The sequence below is a fragment of the Pelmatolapia mariae genome, linkage group LG23 (genome assembly GCF_036321145.2).
Source record: "Pelmatolapia mariae isolate MD_Pm_ZW linkage group LG23, Pm_UMD_F_2, whole genome shotgun sequence".
Classification (NCBI taxonomy): domain Eukaryota; kingdom Metazoa; phylum Chordata; class Actinopteri; order Cichliformes; family Cichlidae; genus Pelmatolapia; species Pelmatolapia mariae.
Window position 1 is genome coordinate 46486210 of NC_086246.1, and position 23638 is coordinate 46509847.

The 23638-nt window shown below is 37.4% G+C and overlaps 3 protein-coding genes across 3 annotated transcripts; 2 read left to right on the plus strand and 1 right to left on the minus strand.

The window, feature by feature from the left end:
• On the minus strand, positions 1-2893 carry LOC134620859 (granzyme K-like). Its single transcript, XM_063467176.1, has 5 exons — positions 2762-2893; positions 2421-2562; positions 1222-1360; positions 798-1067; positions 1-725 (listed from the first exon to the last, which is right to left on the minus strand). The coding sequence occupies exons 1-5, from the start codon at positions 2814-2816 to the stop codon at positions 561-563; spliced, it is 771 nt and encodes a 256-aa protein (XP_063323246.1). The 5' UTR covers positions 2817-2893; the 3' UTR covers positions 1-560.
• Positions 2894-7148: 4255 nt separating this feature from the next.
• On the plus strand, positions 7149-8269 carry LOC134621282 (duodenase-1-like). The gene is made up of 5 exons (XM_063467707.1): positions 7149-7206; positions 7290-7437; positions 7512-7638; positions 7750-8013; positions 8105-8269. Exons 1-5 carry the CDS (start codon positions 7149-7151, stop codon positions 8267-8269), a joined length of 762 nt encoding a protein of 253 aa, XP_063323777.1.
• A 2607-nt stretch (positions 8270-10876) lies between these two features.
• Positions 10877-19371, plus strand: LOC134621283 (uncharacterized). Its single transcript, XM_065469776.1, has 12 exons — positions 10877-10934; positions 11006-11153; positions 11233-11362; positions 12084-12347; positions 12438-12594; positions 16231-16459; positions 17681-17772; positions 18190-18273; positions 18343-18487; positions 18585-18714; positions 18862-19113; positions 19213-19371. Exons 1-12 carry the CDS (start codon positions 10877-10879, stop codon positions 19369-19371), a joined length of 1848 nt encoding a protein of 615 aa, XP_065325848.1.
• The last annotated feature ends 4267 nt before the right edge of the window (positions 19372-23638 follow it).

The following is a 23638-nucleotide window of genomic DNA, read 5'->3' on the forward strand; positions in this document are numbered from 1 at the left end:
TTTATTAGAAAGTAGAAAAGCTAGAAAGTTAATTACAAAATATTGTTGTTTTTGGCCTTTTCAAGCAAAATACTTAAAATGAGAAATGAAATAAAAATTAAAGCATACTCAAAAAAAACATATTTGTCAAAACGTCTGCTTACAGATTTATTCATTTTCAGCTTAAGTTTGCAATACATGACATGGTGAATCTCTTTGGCTAATCTCGCTTTGTTTTTTCACTTTCATTCATTTATTTATTTTTTGTATACATTAAAAATATCCTTTTCCTGTTTGCATTGTAGTTGTCTGCAACAAACAAGAGCATTCACATTTGGAGGTACTTTGAGTTATATGATATTTGGAAAAAGTTAATGTTTGTGCCAAATTTACCTAACCTACCTAACAGACTAACCATGGGCTGCTATCATGTGGACAGTCTGTAAAAACTAAAATATCATAAAGAAGAGGAAGAATGAAATAAAATGGATAATGTTCAAGTAAGTGGTTAACAGTGACAGCGCTGACAGATTTAAAAAGCATCAAATATGCCTGTCTCGTTTAGCTGGTACGGCTCGATTTCACTGATTTTTGCTTTCAGATGACTGCATTGTTTTTTTGATCCACTTTAGTTGTTTCTTTGAGAGAAACGAGTAGACTCCAGGTTTTGTCATGCACCCATGAGATCCAAAAGAAGTGACTCCAACCAACATTCCGTAGCACAGCAGTGGTCCTCCTGAATCCCCCTGCAGCAAGATCAAATATATGATTAAATATATGAACAAAAAATAAGAAGAACATGCATTTGTCATACTTACATAACAGCTAGAATCGCTGCTTTTGCCAAATATACCAGCACAAATCATGTCCCTGGTGATATAAGGGTTGCGGTTGTAATAATCACAAGAGTTGCACTTCTGTCTGCTGATCACAGCTACATGGCCACCCTTGAGGACATCTGATGTTTCATTGTTTTCAGTTTGTCCCCATCCAGCCACCAGACACATTCTCCCATCTGCAGGCCTTTTGACTATTTTCCCCAACTGGAGGTATTTCACGGTTTCGGTTATCTTTGCTGGTTCCTTAAGCTAAAAAAGACAGAAATAAAAAGAAATATTACATATCGATAATGGCTGTTTATACATTACCTTCACAGAGTTGGCCTTAAAGTAAGTATGTTTGCAGCATTGTTCAAAAGTCTTAAACCACCTATTGCTATTAGACACTCAATTATCACCTTACCTTAATCAGCATGAGGTCATTGCCCTGGAGATAGTGGTAATAGTCAGGATGAGGGAAGAGTTCCTCAACCTCTCGGACCTGCTTGGAACCTGTTTCCTCTTCGTTTATGGAGTGTGCACCTAGGATAACCCACCTCATTCTGTCAAATAAAAAAAACATCGAACTTTTTTTAAGATTTCCTTCCTCTTCGGGGCTAAAAGAGGCCACTCAAAAAAATGAGATATCAATAGAAAGCCCTGGATGTCCTCTATTTAGGACTTAGGACTAAATAAATATTGCAGGACTTAGTAGGATAGCTCAAATAAAGATATAGACCAAAAGCAAATGTCCATTACAATCCATTACAATCACTGCCACATTTTATTACCTACTTTCTTGTTCCAGTTCTAGAGCAGGTGTAACACGAAATAATTTTGATATTTACTTTTTAAAAGGCATTATTCTTTGCATGTTTGTGACTGAAGCCTGGAAGGAGTGTGATCAACTTTTTTTTCAGTAATGTACCAAACAGTCAAATCTACTCATGTGTTACAGGCTTCTTCCTAAGAGCTGAGGCTTTTCCTTAAAAAAGAACCGCAGGTAGATCACAGCGATATTTTAAGTGATTGCCAGTTGGATTTCTATCAACATAAGGAAATGCATCAATTATTAATGAGTATATTCAGTTTACTCCAACTGCATCACATATAGCACCAAATCACAACAACAGTTACCTCAAAGTGGGAGGAGAGAGTCAGAAATGAATAATAACAAATGATTAAATGCAGATTGGTGTATAAATACATAAACACAGTGCATCATGGGATGCCCCCCAGCAGCCTAGGCCTATTGCAGTATATGTTTTTTCAAAAAAGCCTATTCTTGAAAGTAGAGAGGTGTCTTTCTCATGAATCCTGAAAGGGCCTGAAAGTTAAAGGCTCTGTCTCCTGTTCTTTTTTTAAGACCCTTAGGAACCACACGTAAGCCAGCAGTCTGAGAAAGAAGTTTTCTATTGGGGTGATATAATACTATGAGGTCTTTAAAATAATAGACTTGTAAAGCTGCAAAAAGGTTTACACAGACCATATCAGTGATCAGTGTTTACAGATATAATCTGTTTTTTAACCAATATCATTATAATGCACTCACTGTTTCAAAAAAAAAAAAAATACTGCAATATTTTGATTTGAAATTTCAAGAAAAGTAACTCGGGTTCGTACTTGGTGCAGTGTGCGGCTGTCAGGACCCATTGTGGATGGATTAATGTCCCGCCACAGAAACTGTGTTTACTTAACAAATAAGCCATAAAAGGGAGTGAGTGTGGCCTGACTTCTCCTCCTCCAATAATCTCAGAACCATGACCTAAAACAAAAAGAAAATATCCAGTCGTATAACAAAATCAGCACATTAAGTCAAGAACAAGTGAGAGAAACAAACACCCGGCATTAATGGCTTTCTAAGACTAAAAGATATCAGTAATGGGACTTTGTATTCTGTTTATTTACATGAAGGAGACAATTATCAGTAAGTAAATGAAAGTAAAATATAAAACATTACTCACCTGACTGGACGAAGAAGAGAAGGCCACATGAGATGAAAACGATGAGGCGCGACATTTCTTCTTATCTGTCTTTAATGTTGAATATTTTCAAATCTACTGTGATGCACAGCTTAATATTTTGAGCTGAAAGGATGTGGTCTGGACACAGTAATGAGTCAACAAAATGGACACAGCCAATCAAATCCTAAAAACTGTTGGTGTAAATTATTCCTCCTCCACCCCCCCACCATCACTACAGTTACACCCAATCGACACACATAAACACACACACACACCCTTTTGCTATATAGGGGAGGGTTAGTGCAACTCACATTGTCATGGGGTACAGGCAGCAGTCCGGTCACTTAAACTTTCAGCTATACTTTTAAGGGTTTCTGAAAGCTGCTGTGTACTTCAGAAAAAAATAAAGGAAACCATATGTGCAGAGGTAAATGATAACAAAGACACATTATTTACTGAGAATAGTTGTAGATGCAGTAGTTTCACCAGAAGAATGAAAAGTAATCACGCAGACAATGTTTAACACTGAGTTTTTGTCATTTGTTATTAAGTTAGATGCTAGATATTACTTGTGTGTCATATTTGCCAAAAGTGCTATAAATGTGCACCACAAGACTTACACTAGTACGTCTTTGTGAATTTGTTTACATGTTAATGTGCTTTTTAATATTGATGATTAATTTTATAGTTCTACTTGGATTACAGTGAACTGTGTTGAAGACACAAGTGCCCACAAAATATAGTAGAGAACACCCCCTTGTGGTTTAGTATGAAAACTGCGAGGGTCATAAAAGTGTCCCTGTTTTACATTGAAATGTAACATGAGACCTAAATTGACTACTCTGTGCAAAAGCTAAATTTAAAGCAATTTAAATTAAATGTCACCAAGAGGTTAATTCGGCTGTTATTAGCTAACAGGAATGAAGGAACTGCATCACTTAAAATAAAATATTTGTCACTTTTTTGCACTCTTCCTAAGATGCCATTATTCTTTAGTCGTTGATTTCTGTTGAGATTACTGTACTTGACTTTTGCAGGAAACCTTTTTATAATAATCTACAATGGACAGAAAGAGAAGGTAGAAAACAAATGAACAAATATTGGTTCTTTGGCATTGTGGTCAGAGGTCAGATTTTCTAAAAATCTTGTGAACATGATAACTCGAGAAACATGTCACCTTGGTATTTAAATTGATACTACAGGCCAGGGGTAGGCAACTCCAGGCCTCAAGGGACAGTCCTGCAGGTTTTACATGGGTCCTTGATCCAACACAGCTGATTCAAATGGCCAAATTATCTCCTCGACATGTCCTGAGGTTCTCCTGAGGCCTGGTAATGAACTAATCATTTGATTCAGGTATTTTGACCCAGGGTGAGATCTAAAACCTGCAGGACACCGGCACTCGAGGCCTGGGGTTGCCTACCCCTGCCATAGGCTCATCTGCTACAAATTCCACATGAGTTCAAATCTCAATAATCGTGTCAAGGCTGAGGTCAGAAGTCAGGTTTTCCAAAAATCTCGGGAATGCGATAGCTCAAGTAGGTGACCAACGATTTTCAAATTTATACATAGATGCATCTATTAGGAAACAGCCATCAGTATTTTTTTATTTCACTTGTTTCATTCAAAACATTCAACTGTTACGATCCTGGGTCATTTGACCCAGCGTTTTGAGTTTTAATATATTTTGATGTTTATGGTTTATGTTGAAGTTCATTACGTTATCTAAGTTCATATGTTTCCCTGTTATAGTTCATTGTTAGATTCCCCTTGTGTCTGCACCCATATGTTTCAGTCTCCCTCGCTCTTCGCATGTTTCATGTCTGCGTGTCCTATGTTGTCAATCTTGTGTTGTGTCTGCGTCTCATTATGTTTCCTGTTTTATTTTGAAGAGGTCTGGTGTACTATGTTCATTGTGTTTAGTTTTACTTCCCCTGTAGCATCATTATGTTCATTCTAATCAGCTGTTTCCCCATGTGTTTCCACTTGACCTAATCACCTCCTGTGTGTATTTAGTCTGCATGTTTTCATTCATTCCTTTTCAGGTCGTCTGTGGTTTCTCGTCATGTTTTCAAGTCTTCATGTTTCAGGTTTTTCACGTTAAGATGTTCACGTTCAGGGTCTTTTTTTTATGTTTAACCTTAGTTAGGTGAGTGTTTAATTTTGCCTTTGCCCCTTGTTTTATACATTTAAAACCAGCCTTTAATAAACTGCTCATTTTCAGTTAATATTAAGTCAGGCCATATGATTTGAGGAATCCTAGGATAATAACTTGGCTCAGACTGGCTTGGATTTTTTTAAACATCTGACAGAATTTTGTCAAACAGCTTAATAACTTTTGAAATATTAAAATATCTTGTTTGAGTGGTTGAATAACAGAGACCCAATAAAAGGTTACCTTCAACCTTCACTGCAGAGTAACTTTGCACAAAAACAGATTGCATCCATGTACACTCTAAAAAGCAAATCTATTGTTACTACACCTACAGATAGCTAATGATAAGGATAAAAATTGTAAATTCACAAAACTTCTGCAGACACTAAACGATAATTTAACAGATGTGAAGCACTGTGGATGTAGGTGCTTTCCAACTAACCATAGCAATAGTTTCACAACTTTCAGCATCAGATTCAAATCTTAATCTGGAAAATGTGGTTTATGTGGCTCACCTAGTATAGAGAAGTATTCTACAATATTGCACATGTGCCACAAGTTTCTACAGCAAAACATCTTGAAGTTTACATGTGAGTCCTTCACTTGTTGAATAAATATGTCACTACTGACCACTCACTTGTGTTCACTGGTGGACAGTTTAATGACATAACACATAATGTTTAATGATTTGTGAGTAATCCAGTAACGTCTATGGTCATTTCTGATAAATGCATAAAACTTACATGCATAGTGGTATTCCAAAAATTCCTTATTGTCATCCCTTGTCTACTTATGCCTTCTTGTTCTACTAGCTGACTTTTCATCAGTGTGTCCTGATTCCTCAACACCTGATGAAGACCATGTCAGGTGAAGGGAAGTGGACTCAGAGGCATGGCTCACTGTAGATGTTTAGAATATTTATTTACTGACAAAGTGAGTAATTAAGTAACGTAATGACTCCAACACTGGCTGCAACCATACCCCAGAATGTGATCGCTGATGTTAGGGTAAATGAATCCAGAAAACAGAAAGTAAAAGTTGAACTAGGCTCCTAGTACAGGGCGTGTCATTAGGCCCTGCTCATTTTATGGGATGCTCAATCTTGTAACAAAACTAAACTTAAGAAAATAGCACATATTAAAAGCCTGAACATTGTCCTGAAATAAAGTATTACAATAAACTGCAATACTACTGGGGATGGCTTTTTTCCTTTCATGTAACAGGGCTTCTACATGTAGATTGTGAGCAAATTATTGTTTTGTTTTGTCTTTTTTTATGTGGTCACTGTTTATTATGCCTTTATGGATTTTTTTTTCTTAATGTTACATACATGTTGGCAATCTAAACAGTGATATATGCTTCTTAAACATCTGTGAAACTGGAAACTGGTTTCATCGACTCACATGTTTGTGTGTCAAGCCAAGGTGTGAGTTTTCACACCCCTAGAAGCAAACAACAACACCCACAAGAAAAAAAGAACAAAAATGTTTTGATAATCTCTGGAAGAAAACTTTCAGAAGAGAAACAGATAAGTGTTGATGAAACCACAGACAGACAGCAAGGTGATGCATAAAGTGTTTGATTAGTTGTTACTCTTTTTCTGTATCTAATTACTCATCTTACATATCTTACATCAAAACTGTATTGTTTTCTTTGCAGTTTACAATGTAAATTCATTTGTTTATTTTATAACATCCAAAACCCAATTTAAAATAAAATGAAATATAATGTTTAGTTATTAGTGTTTGCTCCATAATGAGAGCTGTTTCCTTACTGAAACCAGGTTCTGGGTTCAAACTTCCTGGTCGGTTGGGGTCTTTGTGTGCAGTTTTCATGTTTATTTCACAGTACAAATAAGTTCTTGTTAGTTTATTTTGTGGCTTCAGCCCTGCCATGATCCTGGCAGGGAAAGCAGAAGGAAATGGATGGATCAATGCTGAAGTTTTGTTTTTTTTTAATATCAGTTAAATTCTTTCACCCAATTACCCATTCAATTTAAAACACAACACAACAATTTAAATTTAGGAATGATAAAAATGAATGAATTAATTTGTATAACATACTTAAATAAATTTATACACATAGCATAATGGATGTGTTTCACATTGCAAATCAGTTATCTTTGCATTAACAAACTTTTCAGAATTATGTTGAAAAAAGGATGTGGTTAGAAGCACTATAAATGTGTCAGCTTGACACGCCTTCAATGAAGTGAACCGTTTTCCTGGCATCATGCACGGTCTGCAACTAATTCTGCTACTCAGTGTTTTGACATGTCTCAAACAAGCTGGTAAGAATTACAGTTTTTAGTCATTATTCTCCAAACATTTCATATGGGCATTAGCATGCTTTTTTTTTCTTCTGTCTTTAAAGCATGTGGAAGTGACATCATTGGTGGGGAGAAAGTCCCAAGGAAGTCAATGTTGTATGTGGTCTCAGTGCAAAACAAAAGTGGTCATATATGTGGAGGATTTCTGATCACCGAAGACTTTGTTGTCACTGCTGCACACTGTGACAATGAGTAAGTATCAGTCTTCATGTCATTTAACAGGTTTAGGAAATGTATTGAGTGCCTCTCAATAATCTCTGCTTCAGATACCCCACACACGTTGTTCTCGGTAACCACAATCTCAACAAAGGCCAAAAAATAAGTATCAATAAAAAATTCAAGCCTAGATTTTATCTAAATGTTTTACTGGGTGACGACATCATGCTCCTAAAAGTAAGTACAACAGTTTGAAGTGACATAGTTGTGTGATCTAATTATCTACATTACATTACAGCATAAGAATTTTTAATGTTAACTTTGTGATTTGATTTTGTATCTCTTCAGCTTTCTAGAAAAGCTCAGCTAAGCGACAAAGTAAAAATAATTCAACTTCCAAATGCTAAAATAAACCTAAAAGAAAACGAAGTGTGCAAAGTGGCTGGATGGGGAATAACAGAAAATGGTGCTCTAACCAATATACTGAGGGTGGTGGATGTACCTGTCATAAACAAGACAGTCTGTAGGAAACAATATTCTGTCAAAAATATACGTCTGCCCACCAACGTTATCTGTGCAGGTGGTTACCCCACACACAAGGGATTCTGCCTGGTATGTTTTCTTCTTCTTCCTTTCACTGAAATTAATAACTGGTCTCTCATTGTCAAATGTATAAACACCTTAAAATTCTTCCTTTTCACAGGGTGATTCAGGTGGTCCTCTGGTGTGCGCAGGATTAGCTGTTGGTATTGTTTCTTTTAACAAAGGCAAGTGTAACTACCCTAAAACACCCAATGTTTATACAGACATCTCAAAATACCTCCCGTGGATCAATGCAATTCTGAAAAACCCAAATAGTTATTTGTAAAACTACAATTGTTTTTCTGCTGTATTGCTTCATTTTGCTGTCATTTTCTTTGTGTGACCAGAAACAGAAATAAAAATTGTATCTGCTAGTCCACGGTCTGGTTTTATTAGTAACAATATCAGAAGGGAAATATTTCATTTAAAAAAATAACAAGGGAGTCCAGAAAATAATTTGGTGTCACATGAAGAATAAGCAACATATAGTAGTATTAAGGTTATCACCATTACCATTTCAAGATTTTGCTGTTTTTCCACAAGATTAAAGTGGCATCTTTTAGAGACCAGTATGTGTCACCACAGTAGTGAAAGTACATCTACACTGCTACACTGATTGGAACTATTTCACAGAGGGTGAGATGTCAAATCATCAATCGTGAAAGCATTATTTTTGTAATATATGTGGCAGCTAATGAGAAACAAACTAAATACTAATGAATATTCAATGTGTACATGACTGCTGAGTGAGCAACAGCTATAACCGTAAAAGAGACCCTCATGTAAACAAACTGTAATCTGCAATGCTAGTGATGGGCAGATCAGATCAAAATGTTATTAGTATTGATGCCATCTAGTGGTGTACAGATGGATACCAATTATTCCGTAACAAATACGTTCTAGAATCAATTCTCATATTAAAATATCGATATTTTAATAATTTGTAGTAAATAGTGGTAAAAGTTTATGATTGACAGGAAAACAGTGGAAATTAGCTATATTATTGGGATTGTCTGAATGATTGGTAGGAACTACTATTTCTGCTTGTCCTGGTGATTTAATAATAACTGCATCACGGCTCACATAGTAATCAAATCTGGCAGTCATTTAATCTCTTATGCATATCACTAAAATAGTTTAGAAAAAGTACTGACTGTATCTTAAGGATGTCATTTTGCTGAAGGAGTAATGTGTTTTTTAAAATTTGTTTACAACAGTGCTCTAACTGTACATCACCAAGTTGATTAAAATAATGTATAGAGCATTGTTGTACACTAATTTTATACTTTGGTAATTTGTACATCCACATGCTTTTAGAATGTTTATAGATATGGATGGTCCAGTTTTGGATCACTGGGTGGTTGTCATACTCCGAGAGCAGGCAGGACTCAAACGCAGACTCCGAATGCAGTTCTGTGAACTTATATACTATGATAGTAGGCCCCAGGGCAGACCCAGGACACCCAGAACCAGAGATTATATCTCTCGGCTGGCCTTAGAATGTCTGGGAACGTCTTGGTGTTCCCCCGGACAAGCTGGAGGAGGTGGGCTTCTCTGCTTAGGCCGCTGCCCCTCGCAACCCGGCCCCAGATAAGCAGAAGAAGATGAATGAATGAATGAATAACCAGAGTAAACATAAAATGCTCTTTGTAAATGATGATTTTATTAAATAAATGAGAATTGTTATCCAAAACTACCTGGTCCTGTGTGAAAATGAAAATGCCCCTTTTGTTAAAAATAAATTAACTGTGATTAACCACATTTTTTAGTTTAGTTTCACTAAACACACTCAGGCCCAATTACTGGCAGACTTGGTAAATCAAGAACTCAGTTCAGAACCCATATGACAAATCAAAGCAGGCTAAAAGAACTCAATAAGCAACACTTTATACTGCGAAACACTTGAGAAACAAAGTCACTGATAACTCTATGCCTACCAACATTACTCCAAGCGCACACCCATGATTTATCCAGGTCACAAAAGTACCCAGAACAACATTAAAGAACCTCAGGCTTCACGTGTCTCAGTCAAGCTCAGTTCATGATTAAACAATAAAAAAGACTGGGCAAAAATGGCATCCATGGCAGAGTTCAGGAGAAAACCATTGCTGACCAAAGAGACATTTGCTAAAACATATCTTGATGATCCCCAAGACTTGAAAGACTGGAAAAATACTTTGTGGAATGATGAGACAAAAGTTTAACTTTTTGGAAGGTGTGTGTACCATTACTATCTGGCATAAAACAGCATTTCAGAAAAGAAAAATAATACAGACAGTAAAATATGTCGTGGTAGTGTGACGATCTAATTTGGTCTGCTTTGCACACACATCAATATACATATGCATAACACAAACAGGACTGTGAAAATGGGTCATTACACAACTACAAAAACTGCCATGCTTGCTAACCGTGCTGCTCTTCTGGATATCTTGATTCCTGCATTCCTGTTTTTCAGCCTGTTAGAAATGATCATGGAGCTTCTGCACGTGCACTCCAACAAAACAGTGCTTTTAATTATATTTCATGAGTTAGATGTATCAAGGATCCTGCACAAAGTACTTCTGTATGTGTAGATTGTATACATATATCTCCGTGTTCATCTGATAGCATTTACTCTACATCACTCTGTTAATTAAGCCGGAGCTCGGAAAGAAAAGCGTCTGGACTTCAAGTTTCTTGAAGACGTTTCACCTCTCATCCAAAAAGCTTTTTCAGTTCTAAGATCATAAAGAGTGATTCAAATGTTCTGTGAAGACATGAAATGAACGTTGAGAAGACAGGAAGTGAAAAAAAAAAAACCAAAAACCACAAACCACAGACAGAGTGCAAGGTAAAGCATAAAGTGGTCAACTATCTCCCTGAAAGATTTTTCACCCGACTTCCATGCATCATGCACGCTCTGCAAGGGTTTCTGCTCTTTCAAACGTTGACGCTTCTTAGAAATAATGGTAAGATTTTATCCATTTCTTACAAATGTGCAAAAGTGTGTTGCTTTTAAATTTTGCACATTTGCTTTCAGCACTGGGGAGTCGAATCATAAAAGGTAGAAAGGCTGAGAAAAAGCAGCTGATGTATATGGCATCAGTGCAAGACAACAATGGACATATATGTGGAGGTTTCCTTGTCAGTGAATACTTTGTAATGACTGCGGCACACTGTGCTCCTCAGTAAGTAATCAAAATTCTTCATGCAACCTCAAATTCATCTAAATATAAACGTTCAATTTCTCTATTATCATTAATGTAGGAATCCTACAAGTGTTGTTCTGGGCACTCACAATCTCAAGAAGGTTGATGACACAATGAGATATGGTGTGAAGATGTGCAAACATTCTTTTAAGGATGTTCTATCTGGAAATGATATCATGCTTCTCAAAGTAAGTAGATAACTCCTGAATCTCATAGACATGCATCTCTTAGGTCCTGTGTCAGGTTTTTTCTGCATGTCCTACTTACATGACTTCCTGATATTATTTATCTGTTCTGTTGATGCTATATAGCTAGATTTTGTCTTTTGGTTTGGTTTTGGCCAAGTGTTTGGCTAGTAGCTGTTTGACAGTCACCATGTTGGTGCACAAATACCATTTTATGCCTGTAAAACCGCATTATCCTCGTCACTGCTCAAAAAGAATTCTGAAAACCTGACATGTTCTGAAAATGGTCAGGTATAAGAACTGGACATGAAATGAATTTTATGCATTTCAGCAAGCCATGTGTGAAGCCTGGCTCCTTGGAAGCAAACTATAAAGAAATAAGTGGTGCCTCAACACTTTTACCTAATACTGTAGTTTATTTTATGTAACTGGCCCCAGATACGTTACTCACGGGAAAGCACATGAAAGAAAGAAAGCTCCTTATTGCTTCCCTTTTGCAATATATGTGACACAAAACAAACATGTGTTTTTATTTACTTAATTAATTAATTAATAAATATACTAATGCATATAAACATGTTAGTGATGATTGTGTATTGTACATATTGGTTATTCAACTGACCAGCTACACATGTGGACACACTGTTATGGTTTGGATTTAAACCCTATTAAATTTGCCTTAAGTATTCTCTTTTCTATCTCATTTCTTATTTTCTACCACTAGCTGTCCAGGAAAGCTCGCCTGGAAGGAAACAAAATTATTAAGCCAATTAAACTTCCACATCCAAAAATTAATCTAAAGGAAAACAAAACCTGCAGTGTAGCTGGATGGGGGGCCATAGAAAGTAACGGTGAAAGTGTTGACGAGCTGCAAGTGGTGGATGTCCCCATCATTAACAAGGACAGGTGTCAGAGTGTTTGGCAGAATATCCTTCCAGCTAAAGTTATTTGTGCAGGTGGATACTTTAAAAACAAAGGAATCTGTCAGGTAACTTTTTTTTTCTTTCTACAACCTATGATATTAAAAAAAGATTGATGATTGATGGACAAATCAAATAATAATATTTCCTCCTCACAGGGTGACTCTGGTGGCCCTCTGGTGTGTGACAATTTGGCAGTTGGTGTCGTTTCCTTTAACAACAACAAAATCTGTGACTATCCAAATGTCCCCAATGTTTATACAGACATATCAAAATTCCTTTCTTGGATCAAACCCATTCTTAAGAAAAAGAAATGCTACTGATCTGTGGCTCTCTTCCACAGTGCATCTTTTGTCCTACCTTCCTTCCCTAGGCTCCAACCAGTCATGATCATTTTGTTAGACCTCAATGGGAGTTTTTGCTGTATTCAGAGCAAGATTTTCACCATTAGGGGGCAGCGTTCGATTAACTTTTCACGTCTGTCAGAAACAAGAAAATGGAGAGTTTGGTGTGAGATCAGAATAGTGTGTGGTGAGAACCAGTTACTTACTGAAAGAAGGTTCTGGGTTTAAAGTTCCTTGTTGGCCGAAGTTTTCTCCCATAGTTTTCTCCCGACACACTTGTTTGTTTAATTGATGATTTTAGATTTTACAGTGAATGGTTTTCTGTCTCCTTGTGTTACGCCTGCAAACAACTTGCAGGCTGTCCAGAATGTACCTTCCCTCTCACACTATGATAGCCAACTCTTCCTTCTTGACACCAATCAACAGCACCTCCAATCTGTGAGATTACTGCAGTATTTTATGTTTCCATATGAATATCATTTGCATTCATTTCATGCAGAGAAATGTAATCCTGAGTCAAGATGTTCTGTTACACTGTCAGGTGTCAGGAATGATTAAATCTCTTTAAACATTTTGGCATTACAGTGAGTCCAAAAGCAAAAAATAAAACCTGAAGCTTGAAACTGTATTTTCTCTTACTCGTTTTCAAAACTTTTTTGGGCAACTTTGCTGTGGGAACATCCAAGGAACAGGCCAAAGGCTTTAGTTTTTTCCACTTTAAAAAGCAAAATGTTGCGATAGATACAAAAAGAAAATTGCTTCAACCTAAGACCTGTGACGATAGCAAAAAAAAAAAGTCTCAGAAGACATGGATCACATATGAGCCAAAATATAAAATGCCCTATTACTAAAACCATGCATATATGAATTCAGTATTTCAGTAATGTTTTAGTTCTGCACGCAGAACATGCAATATGTCTAACACCTTATGAATATGCATGTATCTATATTTGCTGCTATACTTGTGGTTGTTTGTCTAAAGCAAGTATTTTTAGTCAGCAACATTTTCTAGGCATTTAGACATGTTCAATCAGATTGAAAGATGGGAGATAATGTGACTCTCATCTGCTATATGCTATGAAGTAAATGTGACTGCTTTAGTTATTAGTAAGCCATTGTTGTTTTAGTCATTAGCCAGTGTGAATGCCGTGTTTTCATCTCTGTGAGAATGCTGACATTATGACCGGTATCTGGTGACTGTGGTTTCTTTGATTCAAAAACAGTTTATTACACTAATCACATGTGTTTTGGTAGCTTTGACCTATACAAATGAATAATGCTGTTTCTTCTTATGCTCTTCATTTCAAAAAGTTGTCCATTTAAAATTAAGTTGTGATAGTAAACATTTTCTTTGACGGTAAAAGGCGAGGTAAGAACTAAGAACATTCACTTTCTGATCTGATATCCAAGCTAGCCTGAAAATGTCTCTTCTGAGAAGTGATGTAAAAAAGAGAAGGCTCATTAAAAACGACTTTTTTTTACACCAATGTGTAAAAAGAAAAGCTAAAAATATCTTCTTCTGTTCCGCTATCAGTTTTCTCTACTTAATCACTCTGCTGATTAACTCATCTGCAGCTCATCAAAGGAACAGAAGCTGATTTTTTAAGACTGAAGAACACACTTAGATGTGGGCAGATCTTCGTGTCAGCCAGATGATGTACTCAGCCTCAATCTCACCATATCACCGACAGTGCCATTCTGTTTTATTCACAGCTTGTAAATAAACGGATTAAACCTTTCCCAATGCTCAGGGTGTGGGTCCATCCTTATGACAAAGTTACAGTGTGTAAAAACTTCACCTCTGGATGTCTGTTTACTTAATCTCTCGAAATTCCAGTGCATAATTTTAGCTATGGTGGTTGCTGTAGGACAAACGTTTTAAACAGTCAAGAAAGAACAAAAACATTTAATATAGGATACATTCCAGAAATCCTTCCCATCATCTTTTCCTGACCTCTTGTCCTTGAGCTGGGTACGAGAATTAATAAGAACTTAGGAAAAGAGAAGAACGGTGAGCTGAGAATCTGAATGACCTTACATAGTCTCCTTACGTGGCATAGTACAAGGGATACAGCCTTAAGAGATTCAGCATGTGGACAAGGGTGACAAGAGTGAAATCAGCTCTTATCTAAGAATGACAATTATGGATGACATTTGGATGAGGTAAGGTAATGACTTAGCATGTGACATAGACTTTTTTAAATTCAGAAATACAGACCTCTGCTGAAAGCTTTATCAGACATTTCAGTGAGCTAAATTGTTGAATAGTATCTTCTAATGGCTGAACGGCAGACACTCTGTCCACAGGCTAATGAGATTTGAACTATACAGCAATAGATTATATGCATCATGTACTACAGCTAAAGATTTTATAGGGAAAAAAATGCAAAATAATAAGATAAGATAAGATGACCTTTATTAGTCCCACACGTGGGAAATTTGTTTTGTCACAGCAGGAAGTGGACAGTGCAAAAGTTATGAAGGACAATTAGAATAAAATAAAATAAGAATAAATAAATAATAAATAATAATAAATAATAAATAAATAAATAATAATAAATAATAAATAATAATAAATAAATAATAAATAAATAATATATTCAGACTAGTAGTACAAAGACTAAATGTGTGAGAAATCAACAAATGTGTGTGCAAAGAACAGTTTACGTACATGTTCTACAAGCAATAGCTTATCTGGATCCTGTAGTGTCTGCGGTTCATCTAGTTTGCTGCAGATCTCAAAGATAACGCCATTCAGCTGTGTCAAGCCTGGCATCTGCCTTCTTTACTTGTGAGTATAGTTAAACTACAGGTCGATCAATGTATGTGAAAAACCAGAGGAAAGAAAATCCAAAAAGCTTGGAATAAACAAATTTTAAACACATTGTAGTTTGCTTCCACATATAATGTCTATATGTTGCCAGTACACACTATACTATAAGGCTTTTTGTCAGTTTTCAACCATTGCATAACCAAGATAACCTTGAAGACCTTGGTGGATGCAAAATTTATTGTTAACTTGACTCCAATGACGTGCATTGCTTCCGTTAAGTCATCTCTTAGTTATTTATGTGTAAATGGAAAACCAATGAGTCTGATGATAGAACTGATGCAGGAAACTGGTTTCTGTGCTTCGTCATTGAAAGATGCAGAGAATAAGAGAAAAAAAGCAAAGAAGAAAGTCAGAAAGGTCACTGGCAATGAGGTATAATCCAAAATAGCCACTTAATCATACTGACAAAGTTTGATTTCCACAGTAAAGTCTTTACATCTAAGTTTCCACTCATTAAAAGTATCCAAAGTCACTTGATTTGTACCTACAGTTGACCAGGAGGCCAAAAAGGATATTGAATGAAACAAATCGGGAGGCCTAAAGTGTCTTAAATTTCAAAAGTTAAACTAAAAATGAGCAGCAAATTGTGTTAGCATAATGATGGACGAGCATGTCTGTCCTTCAGACTGATGTGGCACTATGATTATGATCATGCAACACAAGTGTGCAAACTTGAACAAAGGATGTGGTTAGAAATCAAAATATTGTAGATAATAATCATACCTACCAGCAAAACAGACTGTTTAGCAAAAGATTCATCTTTTGTGTTTCGAGTGAACACAAAGAAAAACAGGAGCATTAGAGACCACAACAAAGAACTAACAGTTCAGGTGGCCACTGGCGAAGACAGAGCCATTTTGGAAGCTGACCAGGAGGCCAGCAATGAAGGCAGAGTGGATCTGGGTCTGGAGGCTGACAATGATGACAAAAACCACTGGAGGCCGATGTTGGCCGCAAAGATTGCACCCCTCAGGAGGTCAACGGAGACCCTTGAACGAAGCAGGTCCAGACTGTGCAGTGACCACTGACTCAAGTAGAGTCCAGACCACTGGCTTGGGCGAAGCAGGACCAGACAGTATGGAAACCTATGGCGGAACAGGACCAGACGGTGCAGGCTGGAGGTGTGCGGGGCACAAAGCAGGTTCAGGCTGCCCTTCAGACTTGTGCTGAAAGGGAACCATTGGCTTGAGTTCAGGTTCTGTTGATGTGAAGCAGTGCAGAGTCCGATGCCAAAAGATGTCAAAAGTCTCAGAAACTTTGGACAGAATATGAGCCAAAATAAAATAATGAAAAAACAATGCAAACGATCAAATATATATAAATAAAGTGTTGCAGTTTTAACCCACATGCAATATGTATAATAATTTGTGTATAAATTTGTGTATCTTTATTATAATTAATATTATTTTTTATTATGCAGGATTTCTTTGATGTGCATGTGGTTGTTTGTTGAAAGTCAGACTTATCAGCAACATTTTATAGCCAGTTAAACTTGATGTGTTCAGTTAGCACGTTAACAGATGAGCGATAATGCTCGACTGTTATCTATATGTATCAGTTGCTGTTTTACTTATTAATAGTGTGAATGCAGTAGTTTTATTGCTGTAACTGACAACAATGAAATTCATGAATCTGGTAATTGTGATTTCCCTGATTGAAAAACAATTCATCACAGAATTCAAATGTGTTTCAGTAGCTTTGATCTATTCCAGCGAATAATGGTGTTTCTTTTGAGTGATTCGTTTAGGAAAATCCTCAATATAAATACCAGTTGTGATTGAATTGAAAGTCCTTATTGTCATTATACAAAGTATAACAGGTTTTAAAACAGCTCCATGGTGCACATGTGCTTAGCACATTCTAAAAAAACTATACAATAATATAACTATAAATATAATATAAATACATAATATAAATTCACAGCACCAAGTAAACCAAACAGACCGCCAGAGAATGATGACACAGTCATTACAGATACTGAAGTGCAAATTACGTTTGTGCAAGTTTTAGTTGAGTATGGTGATATCTTTGGGGAAGAAGCTACCCCTGAGTCTGTTTGTTCTGGCCTGTAAGGATCTGAAGCGCCTGCCAGAGGGCAGTAGGTTAAAAAGATGGTAGCCGGGGTGGGTAATGTCCTTCAAGATGTTTCTGGCCCTGCTGAGACAACGGGAGTTATAGATGGCAGTAGGATGATTTTTTGCGCTGTGTTTACCACCCTCTGCAGTCTCTTCCTGTCTGCAGCTGGCATGCCACACTGTCACTGCATAGGTGAGCAGGCTCTCGATGCTGGATCTGTAGAAGGTCACCAGCAGCAGGGTGTTTAGTTGCTCTTGTGATGGTATAGTATCCACAAAGTTAAAACTCAGTTAAAAAATATTGTTTTGCAAAGGTGAGACTTTAAAAAGGTATTGTAATTACACTGTTTCTGTATTGTGTTACACTTTCACTTTCTGAGCTGATATGTAAGCTTGCCTGGGCAAGAAAGCACACAAAATTTGGCTCCTTAATAAAATTATTTGATCAGCATTTGGTCATCAGATGTAAGGTTTTTTTTTCTTGGTTTTACGCATCCATAACAAAACACAAAAAAGACATTCGCAACATTTCTCAAAGTGGGGGTGGCCTGGGTGGGTGAAAAGGATGTGGTTGGAAGTCAAAATGAGAGTGATTATTATCATACTTACCAACAAGGCAAAACGCCCTATAAAAAGGTCTCCTTGATGCTCCTACCAGAAACAGTTCACCGTTTGGCTAACATCATGCACAGTCTGCAAAAACTTCTACTGTTCCATCTTCTTGCATGCCTCGGTAAGAACTGCAAGTCTTTGTTATCAATTTCCAACCATTTGTTGGGACATTAACTTAATTTTGGTTTTACTTTTTTAGGCCATGGAAGTGAGATTATACATGGGGAAAAGGCAGCAAAGAACTCAATGCTTTATATGGTCTCAGTGCAGAACAAACATGGTCATATATGCGGAGGATTTCTCATCACTGATGACTTTGTGGTCACTGCTGCACACTGTGACAAGTAAGCAATCCAACGTGTTTTGTGGCAATTTCTGATTCATTTCATTAAAACGCTTTTATAAAATGTACTGACCAAGTCTCATTGATTACTTCTTCAGGAACCTTACACATGTTGTTCTTGGAAGCCACAATCTCAACGACCATCATGAAAAAATAGAGATTAAAAAATCCATCAAGTTTGAAAATTATAGCGATATTCAATATGGTGATGACATCATGCTCCTTAAAGTAAGTACATATTCATAGTTGTAACAGTTTCACATGAATTATAAGACCCTATATTTGTGTGGTTATAATTTAAATTACATCACAGCAAAAGAGTTACTGTATGAAAACAGATATTTCTAATTTTCACTTCATGTTGTGTGTTTTCAGTTATCTGGGAAAGTTCAACTAGACCGCACAGCAAGGATAATTCAGCTTCCACATGCTGAAATAAAACTACAAGAAAATGAAGTGTGCCAGGTGGCTGGATGGGGTTTCACTGAAAATTACACTCTACCTAATGAGCTGAGAGTGGTGAACGTTCCTGTCATTAAATATCAAATCTGTAAGGAAAAATGGCCTAAACTTCCTGACAACGTTATCTGTGCAGGTGGCTATGGAACAAATAAAGGATTCTGTCAGGTATGTTTTCTGTCCTTTCAATATATACCAATTAGATTTTGCAAAATATATAAAACACTTAATATAAACTGACAAAATTAAATTATGTCCTCCTCACAGGGAGATTCCGGTGGTCCTCTGGTCTGCAACGGGTTCGCAGTTGGTGTTGTTTCTTTCAACAAAAATTTCAACTGCAAATACCCAGATGTACCCAATGTCTATACGGACATCTCAAAATACCGTCAGTGGATCGACAAGATTCTCAGAGGTGTAATTTAAGCATTCCTGATTGCTCTGTCGATGTAACCAAAAGTGAAAATTAAAAAGATTCTGCTACTTCGCTCTGTAAAGCTGACCTAATTGAATTTAAAGATCCTTATCACTTTATTCTGTCTCCATGGATTATTTCTGGTACAGCAAGTGTTGATGTTCAAGTTATCTTTTATTACAATGTTCTAAATGTATTTTATGACCATGGCATGTAGATAACTTGTAACTTTATATGTTTCAGTGCTTGTAATTCTGCTGGCGTGCTGTCTGTACTGTTGTTTGACCCCCAAAGTTAAATAAGCAAATGAAAACAGCGTGGTTGTGTGCACCTCATTTTTTTAAGATTTCCACAACAAGCTTGGTGTCAAAAGTGGAATCCCATGGCTGTTTGTATTCAGGGTCTATAGTAGACTTGAGTATGCTAGATAAAATTAGACAATTGAGAGCATGGCTAACACATCTGGTAAAGAAACCCCCAGTGGACAGGAAGCTTTCATGTTTGCGAATGGGGTTTATGGGAAGGGAAAATATGGAAATTGAGCTATCAGTGTTTGGGTAAAACATTTCCATAAGGAGGAACATTGAGCCTGACACAGCTAAAAGATCATAAATCATAAAAGAAAAGAAAAAAAAGCCAAGAAAAAAATGAAGAAGAATGAAGAGTAATAAATAAACAAAAGTGTAATCACAAGTTGTGAAACACAAAAAGGGGAAATGACACCTGATTTAATTTTTTTCACTATCAATTGGGAAGCACTCAAGTACTCCTGCTAACTCCAGTGCTCCTCCTACATCTGAATAATTCCCTGAAGGTGTACAAACGAGTATTAGGGCCACAATAAGAAAAAATAATTGAGAAAAAAGTTGAAATAGTATTTCAAGAAAAAAGTTTAAATGTGGAGACTACAGATTACAAACTGCCATGGTTGCTATGTCCTCTGAGTGAAATTGTACTTCAGAATCGGTTTTAGTAACAGGAAGGAAATGATTTCTCTTTTAGCATGTAAACACAATGTGGTGATCAGTATTAGAACATTGATAAAATGGTGCAGAAAACTGCATCTGGATGGAAAAACACACAATTGTTGAAGAGTGGATTTGCACACAAGAAAATGGCTTGTAATGGACAGGTAGAAAGGTTATCGATAGTTACATCGATAAATGCAAGGGGATGTATGCTGTATGACAAAACGACTGATCAATTTGTTTCAATAACTCGCCTAAACAAGGCATTTTATAGAGGGTATAGCAGCCGTAGCAGTATGTCTTTGGACAACAAGCGTAATCCTCACATTTCAACCTTTTTTTTTCAAAATACATTTTTGACTCTAATCTCAAAATTCTGACTTTATTCTCAAAATAATCAAAGGCATTTTTTCTTAATGTTGTTCTAATATCTAGTGAAAATGTGCATAGTAACGAGGCCTAAACAACACAGACTGTATCTATATAACATAGAGACCATTTATGCTCACAGTCATCCTCTCTCTGAATTCAAACCTCAAAGCTTTGCATCCAGACCTCAGTCATTTGCACACTCATGTGTCATCTGATTGCAGTCAACATGTCAAGATATTTATCAGGTAAAAAAAACAACAAAAAAAACTAGACTTCTTCCCATTTGTGTAAACCTATGGCTCTCCAAAAGTTACTTTTCACTGACTTGCTGTATGAATCTTTCCTCTGAGTCTAAAATAATTCAACCTTTCCGATCAAATGTTTGCATTTCCAATACGTCTATACAAGGAAGATTAAAATCACTTCAACCTCTCCCCACTGCATTCTCAAAATGGCTTCTGACTAGTGTCTGTCTTATTATACTGAAATTGCAAATCTTTTCATACAATTTCCAGAAAACCATCCCACTTTCCAAAGTGAAAACTCTTTTTATAAGTATGCAGTTCACAGAATTGATGAAGCCATGTAAGAACTATGTCTTTGCTACCTGGTGTGGGACTGTGAGCTGCTGATTCGATTTCAATTCAAGTTCATTTAAGCAGCACCAAACAACAACAACAGTTGCCTCAAGGCGCTTTATATTGTAAGGTAGACCCTACAATAATGCATGAGGGCCAGCCATCTGCCGTGACCTTGGGGTGAGGGGAGGAAGATAGGATGAAGCATAGGGGCACCACAGGGGACTGTCCTCTCTCCCTTCCTCTTCACCCTCTACACCACAAACTTCAGCCACTGCACAGAGACCTGCCATCTTCAGAAGTTTTCTGATGACTCTGCGATGGTTGGATGGATCAGCAGGGATGATGAGACAGAGCACCGGGCTGTGATCGACTCCTTTGTCACGTGGTGTGAGCAGAATCATCTGCAGCTCAACGTGGGAAAGACCAAGGAATTAATAGTGGACTTCAGGAAGACCAGGAAACACTTGACCCCTGTTTCAATCCAGGGGTCAGTGTTGACATTGTGGAGGACTATAAATACCTTGGAGTACACATTGACAATAAACTGGACTGGGCTAAAAACACCAAAGCACTTTACAGAAAGGGCCAGAGTCGTCTCTATTTTTTGAGGCGACTGAGGTCCTTCAACATCTGCCAGAAAATGCTCAGGATTTTCTACGAGTCTGTTGTGGCCAGTGCGATCCTCTATGCTGTTGCATGCTGAGGGAGCAGGCTGAGGGTCGCAGATGCCAACAGACTCGATAAACTGATCCGTAAGGCCAGTAATGTTGTGGGGATGGAGCTGGACTCCCTCAAGGTGGTGTCGGAGAGGCGGTTGTTCAAGATAAAGACAATGTTGGATAACACCTCCCACCCACTCCATGACATGCTGGTCAGCAGTGTTGGGACTAACGCGTTATTAAGTAACGTTACAGTAACTACGTTATTATTGTGGTAACGAGCACGGTAACTAGTTATTATGCCAAAACCAGGAACGCGTTACTCGTTACTGGGATTTAGATAGGCTCGTTATTCGTTACTTCGTGTGGTGGTAATTGCGGAGCTTCACAGATTCAGTAACATTAGCAAGTGGTGGAAGCCAGCAGGTGGATGAAGGAAAAGGGAGGCAAGAGGAGAGACCCGAAGCGGCCGCCGGTCCGAGTGTCAGGTGAACTGAACTTCAGGTAAGAAGTTAGGACCTGCAGTCTATCGGAGTCAGATATAAACCAAGTTTAGGTGGAGTTTATTTTCGGTATGCTGACATTTTCGCACTGCGTACTAGCTAGCATGACGGAGTTCTATACAGCTGGGTGGGTGCTATGTTACTGATGTTGAACTTTATTTTGTTCATACGGTTAATTATTAGAGTTTCCAACCGTCCCCTAAAAAACAGAATCGTCTGGTATTCAGAGAAAATATTACGCGTTTCGTACTGAGGTGAAAAGGAACACAGTTTGTCCCGAACTTCAGCTACAATGAAAAAGACACAAAGCTGAAGCTGCACAGCTGCCTTTTCTTCTCTCATTCTCTCCCGTTTCTACTTCAATCACGAAACTGATCAATGATCAGCTGATCAGCTTTTCTCTCTTGTTTATTTATCGCCCACTTTGCGCCAGAAAGAGGAAACCAGCGGATGTTGTGCTAAACAACAGCAGCACGTTTAAGCTTGATCAGCTGTTGTTAGAATTTATTTAATATTAATTTCTAGTATCAGCTGATGTTTGCTGGAGCCACAGCTGTAAAAGCTGCTGCTCATGATATCAGTTTGGTTATCTGGTGAGAGGGAAACATGAAGATGAAACCAGGAGATGTCCTTACTGAATCATCAGAGCTGAACAGGTGATGGAGAAACAGGTTTACCTTTTAGGTGACATGAATGAGTTGAAGGGAAGTTATGAGCTGTTTCTGAGAGACAAATAACACCAGCATCCTTTTCTACGTAGCTGACAGCTGGTAACTGTGCAGGGGCGGGTCTAGCAAAGTTTTGCCAGGGGGCCAGGTAGGGCATTAACAGGGAAAGGGGGGCACAAGGAAATACTTTTCTTTATTATTCTCATTTAAAATGTCTCGCTTTAAAAAAAATAATTATCTGAATCTTACAACAAACAATTGATAGATTGATACATATATACCATCAGAACAGTGTACATCACTGTCACAACAGTGTTTGTTTTCATTCAAAGGCTTTATGATTTTTCCTATAATGGTGGGCCGGTCTCTAGTCAAAATGCCCAGGACGATTTTTTTGTCCCAGTCCAGCTCTGTATGCAGCTCATCTGCAGTCTGGTGTTACCTACATCTTCCTATTCAGAAGGCAGAATTTCCAAGTTCTGAGTACAATCAACAGCACCACGACTGCAGTTTTTGTGTTGGATGTA

Bases quoted from the DNA above. Each gene is read 5' to 3' on its own strand.
- LOC134620859 (XM_063467176.1), bottom strand. From the start codon at position 2,816: ATGTCGCGCCTCATCGTTTTCATCTCATGTGGCCTTCTCTTCTTCGTC. The intron at 2,563-2,761 runs GTGAGTAATGTT...TTTTTGTTTTAG, and splicing joins TCTCTTCTTCGTCCAGTCAG to GTCATGGTTCTGAGATTATT. The intron at 1,068-1,221 runs GTAAGGTGATAA...TGTCTTTTTTAG, and splicing joins ATGACCTCATGCTGATTAAG to CTTAAGGAACCAGCAAAGAT.
- LOC134621282 (XM_063467707.1), top strand. From the start codon at position 7,149: ATGCACGGTCTGCAACTAATTCTGCTACTCAGTGTTTTGACATGTCTC. The intron at 7,207-7,289 runs GTAAGAATTACA...CTGTCTTTAAAG, and splicing joins GACATGTCTCAAACAAGCTG to CATGTGGAAGTGACATCATT. The intron at 7,639-7,749 runs GTAAGTACAACA...GTATCTCTTCAG, and splicing joins ACGACATCATGCTCCTAAAA to CTTTCTAGAAAAGCTCAGCT.
- LOC134621283 (XM_065469776.1), top strand. From the start codon at position 10,877: ATGCACGCTCTGCAAGGGTTTCTGCTCTTTCAAACGTTGACGCTTCTT. The intron at 12,595-16,230 runs GCTACTGATCTG...TTGTGTTTCGAG, and splicing joins CATTCTTAAGAAAAAGAAAT to TGAACACAAAGAAAAACAGG. The intron at 18,488-18,584 runs GTAAGCAATCCA...TTACTTCTTCAG, and splicing joins ACTGCTGCACACTGTGACAA to GAACCTTACACATGTTGTTC.